Here is an 8613-nt window from a genome sequence, read left to right on the forward strand (position 1 = left end):
ATACAGCTACTACATTTTAGAGGTAAAATACGAAGGAAGAGGGCTACAAATATGAAAATATATTCAATTTGGAGGCAAACTAAGCAATTGATGATCTTGCTCTATGAAAGTTGTCCTGTTCTGGGAAAATGATATTATACTGGTTAATAACCAGGATCTTAGTAAAATACCAAAAGATGACGCCATTTTCCTCTGGGGAAACTCATATGATTCAAATTACACAAAAATAACTACAGACAACAGCACAAATACTGAGACCTGTACACTACTCTATTCATTTTGATTAGAGGCAGCATGTGCCTTTAGTATGAAGAGACAATTCATTTTTCCAATGGTAGACAGATACTAAACATCCACTTAACAATACTTTTCAAAATGATGATTTGCCTGCAGCTAAAAATGGCCAGAATGTGTTGTTCTTAAGGAAACATGTTTAGAAGGTACAATATCACAAAAAATTTAAATTATGTGGGGGAGGGATTGAACAGATGATACAGCCATTCAATATAATGACAAACCAAATTATGACAACAGAAAAGGAGACTAGTCCACGGATTACATGTAGTTGGGAAAAGAACATCTTTCTGCCTATAAAGCAAAATAATGTTAACTTGAGCAAATTGTGTTAGCACAATTGCAACATCACAATTATACAAACAATGTTATATTATTATTATTATTAGTTTACATTTTATGGCCTTCACTGTACCACTCGAGCCAACTTTACACAAAGAATTTTTCAGTCTCCTGTCAGCCCAATAGTTCTTCATTCTCTCGGATCTCATAAATTAAAAAGTTATTGCTGATAGATTATATATATTAAAAACAAAGATTCCAGGACTTACCAAGCGGGAAAGCGCCGGTAGATAGGCACAATAAATAAAACACAAACACACACACACAGAATTTCGAGCTTTCGCAACCTGCGGCTGCTTCATCAGGAAAGAGGGAAGGAAAAGGAAAGATGAAAGGATGTGGGTTTTAAGGGAGAGGGTAAGGAGTCATTCCAATCCCTAAGGTAAGTCTTTCCGCTTGGTAAGTCCTGGAATCTTTGTTTTTAATATATTTTTCCCATGTGGAAGTTTATATAAGTTATTGAAATCCAAAATAAAAAATGAAAATATCAAACAGCAGAATGGGGAAGTGAGAGAGACAGAAAAATAACTACTTACCTGAAACTGCTGTAAGTAAAGTAGGTAGGTTAAAGCAGTATGGAAGGTGGGAGATCATATCATGGTTTAAGGGGGGGGGGGGGGGGATGGAGCATTAACGTACCAGTGGAAGAGAGGGGAAAAAGGCTTGGCTAAATTGTATTTTTTGGGAACAGTTAGTGATAAATGACAACTTTAACTGCATTATCATTCATGCAAAGTTTGTCTTCATACAGCAACATATCTTCTTGCAACGTTCATTTGTTAACAGATCCAATACAGTAGCAAGGTCCTAGCGGAAGTGGTTTGCCATTGCCTTCCTCCAACTGTAATGGGGATGAATGATGAAAACAACAACACCCAGTCATAATAAGACAGGAAAAATCCCTGACCCCACCGGGAATCGAACCCGGGACCCCGTGCGAGTGACGTGAGAACGCTACCGCGAGCTGTGGACATATTGTTTCCAAACCTAGCTAAAATAAACATGAGCAAAATATGAAAAATAACAGTTAATGAAGTGTATCACCAGAAGGGGATTTTTTTTTTTTTTTTTTTTTTTAATAGTTCTGAAGAGAAAAGCTGTTGCTTCAGATACTAAATTCTCTGCCAGTAAGTGTTCTCAGATGGGCATGTTTGATATCTGTAGTTGAATGTCACCCTTCTTCCCATCTTTGAACAGTAGTAGTACAAAATCAAATGCTAAAATTTGGATGAACAATAAATTACACTGAATAATGAAGAACAATTTTGTTGTACTCAAACAAATATCATTTAACTGTGCTCCACAGATATGCCACATTAAAACCTCTGTATTCACACAGTTAAATAGTATCATGCTTATACCAGTAGTTTACTAGTAAAACCACACTGAAGGGCGAACTGGGTGAGAGTTTGGCAATTTAAAGTTTTCCATTACCAAAGCATCTGAGACAATCAAGGAAATACAAACACAACTATTACTGCTGATGAGACCAAAGCCAAATTACAATTAAAATTTTAAACTGCCCTAATCACCACTATCTAAATAGTCATTTGACACATCCAACAACTACAGTTACACTAGGATTCAGCATCAGTTTGGAGGCCACATTACGTGAGTTTTTCTCTCCTGTTTCATTGATAAAATAAAACCAACACACAAATATTAAGAGAACTCCATGTTAAGCAGTGTTTGATTAGAAGCTACTCGATTGTGAAATTACTGTCCTGCTCATAAGAAGTATATTTTGACCATGTAATATATGTTTTAATATTCTGTATAGAGCACAAATTCATCAGGGACCTCTAAAGGTTCTTTTTCTTTTTTTGTGGGGTGGGGGATACAGTTACATGCTTTGTGAACCTTCTGACATATCAGTAAAGACAAATATTCATGAAAGGGTCTGTAACTTTTGGCACCAAATATTCCTTCAGAAGGATTGTACGAACAACAAAACACCACGCTCCTCTTCACACAGTAATCAACCAAGAAATCTATCATGAAGTTTTTTAATGTAGCATTAATCTGAGTCTATCTGTTGCTGTTCACTTCTCAATATCCTTCGAGGGTTTACATCGTACTGGACATCTGCAACTAATCCTCCAATGTTTTACCAAACTGATTTGCACTACATTCCATTGGAGTAAGTCAATATCTATTCAATTTTATACTATGCCATACTTTGGATAAAGCTCCAGCATGAGTCAATAGAACTTTCCTGTTGTGTATTTAGAAATATCCTGGATTAAATTTTGTACCTACATAGGCCATTCCTTCATCTGTGAACAAACAGCTTAGTGACTTTTCAAATAAAGGAAAACAACAGTTATCACTCAAAAGGACAAGCATGTAGTCTAAGTTCTTTGTAATAACAAACTACACCAAATGAATTTACAGTCTCTGCAGAAATTACTTTTTTATATTGCAAATTCACACCAGTATTGCACACTGAATAGAGAGGCCAATTAAGTGAAAACTACAAAATTATTTTTGATTTCTCTCTCTCTCTCTCTCTCTAACAAACACACACACACACACACACACACACACACACACAGCACAACAGGTTTATGTATGTATATATAACCATTGCAGTATGATACTTCGGGCACACACACATTATTATTAAGATTGAAATACACAAAAACATCTACTGGACAGTTCTTACAGCCTGATCAAGCGCATACACATTTGAGCCCATGCATGATAGTTAAAACTTAAGGGGACATCATATGATTTTGTAACATTAATAAAACAATGTATCAGCGAACACTTTATTCATAAGTACAAATTGAGACATCACTCATAAAAAAGATTACACAAAAGATAAGAGCTTTTTTGCATCTTATTTATGAATACAATAATGAGACTCCCTTTGTTTATATAGCAATCTCACTATATGCGCAACCATATATAGCACTTCATCCACTACAGTTCATACTGAGATGTAAGCAGGCTACATATAAACTGAAAATATTGACATATCCATTAGTTTTAGTCCTATAATCTATGGAATACTTTTTAAAAATTTAGATTTGAGCACAGGTGTGTTAAATGCATGAAGTAAACTTCCTGTAAATTATTCTGCACAATCTAAATGAACTGCCTCAATAACTTTCCACAGATATAAATTTCACCCTACTTCTATAAAAAATATTGGAACTTTGTGGCATTATTATTAAAAATACTGTAAATTCTAAACACAGAAGAACAAAAATTACTGAATGTGAAAATATAAAATTCACAGCCACACTGTAAGCTCAAATTAGATTTAAACATTGAAAACATGAGAAAATATCTGGTTGAATTTAGAACCAAATAATACAATAACTTAATTTGGGAGTGTGTAACGAACGTAGGGAACTTCAACATCATTACCACTATCATCATTACAACACAATTCAAATATCAGAGCTTTAACGTGTGGCTCAATTTTCTTTTTTGAGACTTTCATTACAACTTCAGACATTGGAAGTCCCATGCGTTCTGCACACTTTGATCTAGACATGAAAAATGAGTAAAGCATACAAACACCTTGGGACAACATTGTGATTTCCAGATTATATTTAGTTCTGAAGTAATCAAGGAACTCTTTGAGAGTGAGTTCTCCCACTACTTCAAACCGGTCCCATAATGTCCATTCTGTGTCATAATACTTATTTTTTGGAGCTGAAATTGGCTCAGAAAAGCTGATGAATGGTAAGGCCAAGTTAATAAAACCATTCTTGAAGACATCAATATTTTTAAAGCCCTGTGCTAATTTGTATAGCTCAAGACACGCAAGGCCACCAACTACTGATGTAGTTGTAGCAATAGCAGGAATAATCTTACCAGCAATAAGCTTACTCTTGTGACGATCTGCTATTGGAATACCGTAATTTTCAGCACGCAGATTAGAAGCAGCAACAATAAAGTCCATATGCATATTGGTGTCATCGTCCTTTTCAAATTCCAATGGCTTTATCTGAAGATTACCCAGCTCACTGATACCAGGCAACTCCTTCTGCAATTGTATTATGCGATCATGATCAACAGCACCAGTTCCATTAGACATCTGATCCTGTGAATCAGTTACTGATATTTTAACACCTTGTTTTGGAACGAAAACTGGTACTTGCACCTTCGCAGCAATTCGAGCAACAGCTTCACGATCACGGTTTTGTGGAATACCATACACCTCTGCTTTCAAATTAGCAGCAGCAACAATGTAATCCAAATGAAGAGAATTGTCAACTGAAAATTCAAGGGGTTTTGGACATCTTTTTGGTCCTGACCAAAATGGCTGTCCACTTGATGTAAGCTGATCTGGAGGGAAATTAAACAAAAGTTGGCGAATTTGGTCATTATATTGCTCTTGCCAATAGCACCGGGCCCATGCAACACAATCATCAAAACTTAATGGTCTCTGATCAACTAAAGCTTTCTTAAGTGACTCTAGAATTTCCAATGGCTGCACTCCTGGAAGCTTCATTGTTCGGTCTATGAATGAAGGGTCAGAGAGGTACTGAGCAGCATTTTCAGCTGCTTGGTGAAACAGACCTTCAAATGAATCTCTTGCCCACTGTAGTGTGTGCTCAATTGCATTGGGGAAATTCTTTAAGGTACATATTGGAATGCTTTTCTCCGGTGGATCTTGTGACGAACTGTACGATTCTGTCAAAAATGGAACAACTACCTGAGTATTGCCCTTTGTTCCTAACGTCCCCGATTCCAGAAGTGGTTTGCGATAATATACACATCGACGATCCATATATATGCGGGCATCAACATTATCCAAAGCATTTGCAACACCATCAAGGCCTTCAAAGAAACTATCATCGTACACTTTCTCAGACTCTGGACCAACACGATTTTCATGAGCCTCAATATTTAAATATGGATTCATCTGTTTAACAACTCTAGCAGCAGTTATAGACTTCGGGCGCTGGACATCATGTGGTCGAAACAAGAACTGGCGATTGAGATTTGACTTCTCAATGAGATCCATGTCTGTCACAATAACTTTACCACCCTCACCTGCTCCAACACCCATCATAGCAAAGTTCTTTAGAAGTTCACATCCAATGGCACCTGCACCAACAATGAAGTAATTAAGTTTACCCAGTTTATCTTGGAATTCCTTTCCAAATACAGCAATCTGCCCATCATAACGACTGCCTGTTGGCATATAATTTTCAGGATTTTCTGCAGTGAGATCTTTAGGCAAACATTCCAAGGCATCAAAGTAAAGCCATTGATAAATTGGAGTAAATTTTCCACTGCAAGCTTTCATTACTTCTTGAGCAACTATTCCACCAATGGCTGCATTCAATGGGCTAACATCTCCTCTACATATTTTTGGGAAAATATCTAGAAGATCACCACCAACCTCATAGTCACTTCCACCATTCACACTCAATTTCTTGCAAAGTGACTTGAAAGCAGCTGCATCATCATTGTTCCAGAGCCTTGGATAGTCCCCATTCTGCTCATGGTACTTGTGGAGAGCTTGGAAAGCCAAATGCAGCTGTGGAGCTCTCTCAAATTTTGAAAAATCTGTGATTACAAATTCTGGTTCTTTAAGGGCCTCTTTCAATGGTTTGAACTGCATAACAGTTGGAACTTTGACCTGGGTGACTATACCACCACTCACATACTTTGAATAACTACTTGTATCACCAATGCTAAACGTATAAGGACCCAGAACTTTAATTTTTATTGGTTCACAGCCATTCAGTTCTGTCATTCCAACAATCTCCGAGAAAGTAACGTAATCGCCGTCCTCTAGCCCGTGACGAGTATCGTCCAGACATGTAACAACTCCCTCAATGTCATTGGATACGCTGGCTATCATCGCAGTTAAGGGCGCCTCGCCATTTGTGTCCACGACAGTAAATTCATCACCAAAGTCACAGAACACCTGTGAAAATAGTCCTTTATTGTCTGCAATTATAAGTGCGATATTGAAGGCACGTGCGGTTTCCGCGATTCTCAGCTGCTCGTCAAGTTTACTATTTGTTAAAACAATAACTCTGAACTGTTTCAAAAAATCCTCAGTCAGTGGACCGGTATACGCCTGAGTACGAACGTAATTATTCAATTCAGACAGTTGTTTGAGACTGGCTTCTGCCCTATTTTTTCCTAATGAAGCTTCAGATAAGTAAAACTGTGAGCACAAATCTGACATTGTGCAAGAAACTTCATCATGTAGCGTGACAGCTCTGACACCACCAAGAATCACATTTTTGGCCACTTCGACTCCCAAGCCGCCAAGACCAGATATTAAAACATTCGAGGACGCCATGCGTCGCATGGCATCATGACCAAGTACATACAACTGCCTTGAATAAAGTCCTTCGTCGATCTCGGGGGCACAGTTGGATGATCCCGGTTGCTCCATTTCTGCTGAGCGCGAGGAGCAAGAGGACGCTACTACTGAGTCTCCTGTAGCAACTTTTCTCTTCTTGGCTGCAGGATCTACGGAACTATCGAGCACACGAGAACTAGACATCGGGCACACACAAAGTTTTCACTATGAAGGCGTATACTCCAATGTTTCGATCACAAATCAACACTGTCTTTTCGTTAAAAGACAATTGCATAGTTCATAACACTGTAATAATCTTTGTTACCTTCAACTGCTCCCAAAGACACTAATGGAAAGCTCTAATGCCCTCTTCAAAGAGCAATTTCAAAGTTACTACAACCAAGAAAACAAATGCTACGTCGTTTATCGATACAGTAACAAAGATTCTTTTATTCAAACGAAATTTCTTTCATAATTAAATTGTATTACATTTTAGCGATTCGAAAAAGAAGTGAATTACTCCACTTGCATGCGACTACTCATGAAAGGGCAGTTCGTAAAAAATTATTTATCTTGTGGTTCTTGGCTGGAAACAGGATTTCCACATGTAACTGAAGTAATTTCACTACAAAGTGATGCGATGAGTCAGGCTCCAGTGGCAGCTTGAACTACCTCCGTACAAGCTGCAGTCAAGATAATGATGGCAGTTTTTAATATTGACTGAATGATTTTTATCTGGTCCCATCTGACTACAATATACATAGTTTCTTGACAACATCTCCACTGACTTTTCAAGCAGTGAGGGGGAACGGAAGTCGCAAGTTACTCCTACCAAAAGCTAAGACAAGACAGCTGCTGGGCGAACAAGCTGCACTTTCATCATGTAGTTCTAGCACTACACATGTGCTTGCTGGATTGCCGCGACACCGCACGACAGTTACTTCGTAACGCCTAAGGTACACACACATACTCTATTGTCAACTCCGGTGTGTTGGCAGCGGCCGGAACAAAACACTCATAACTCGAAACCGATTGAATTGTACTGGTCATTTTAACTGTTTCAGCTGTGGATTACTGGTGAAACATTCTATGTTGTACTAACTAAAAGAAACACTTTTTGCCTTCGTTCAAAGAAGCTTTATTATTTTTGTATGACCTAGGTTTGGGGTTAAGAGCGAGTCACACCTGCTGTCTCATCATGTTAAAACATTCCACAATACATTTTAAATGGAAACATCCACTTAAGCAATAGGCGTCACTTTAAGTCACCATCAAGGTTTCTCGAGAAGAAAGTTTTGACAGTGACGTTAATTGTGGTGGGAGAGGGATGGTGTGTGTGTGTGGGGGGGGGGGGGGGGAGGAGAACCTGCGCCGTCGTCTGCTAAGATCGCAAGCTAATGTATTTTCGCCGCTCTCACTCATGTTGTAGTAGTGGATACTGTGCTTTTGTATTTTCTTAATCTTTAATTCCTTTTTTTTTAATTATTTTGTTTAGTTTTATTGCAAATGTTCCATCAGCATTTGACTGTTTCCTTTATTGAGTGTTCTTTCTTAAGCGAGGCAAAATATTTGTAAAGATTTCTTTATCACATAACAGCAGTGATGCCTGCACTGTGTGCAAATAAGAACATGAGTAGATGTACAACGAAAAAAGTCAGATCTATTGAAGAAGAGAAACAGTTATTTATGACGTC

At 37.9% G+C, this 8613-nt stretch overlaps 1 protein-coding gene across 1 annotated transcript; it reads right to left on the reverse strand.

Moving 5' to 3' along the window:
* Window positions 1-3393: 3393 nt before the first annotated feature.
* Window positions 3394-7325, reverse strand: LOC126365896 (ubiquitin-like modifier-activating enzyme 1). Its single transcript, XM_050008617.1, has one exon. It carries the CDS (start codon window positions 7121-7123, stop codon window positions 3965-3967), a length of 3159 nt encoding a protein of 1052 aa, XP_049864574.1. The 5' UTR covers window positions 7124-7325; the 3' UTR covers window positions 3394-3964.
* Between the last annotated feature and the right edge of the window lie 1288 nt (window positions 7326-8613).

The sequence above is a fragment of the Schistocerca gregaria genome, chromosome 4 (assembly GCF_023897955.1).
Source record: "Schistocerca gregaria isolate iqSchGreg1 chromosome 4, iqSchGreg1.2, whole genome shotgun sequence".
Lineage (NCBI taxonomy): Eukaryota > Metazoa > Arthropoda > Insecta > Orthoptera > Acrididae > Schistocerca > Schistocerca gregaria.

Coding starts and splice junctions, on each gene's coding strand:
- LOC126365896 (XM_050008617.1), bottom strand. CDS start 7,123: ATGTCTAGTTCTCGTGTGCTCGATAGTTCCGTAGATCCTGCAGCCAAG.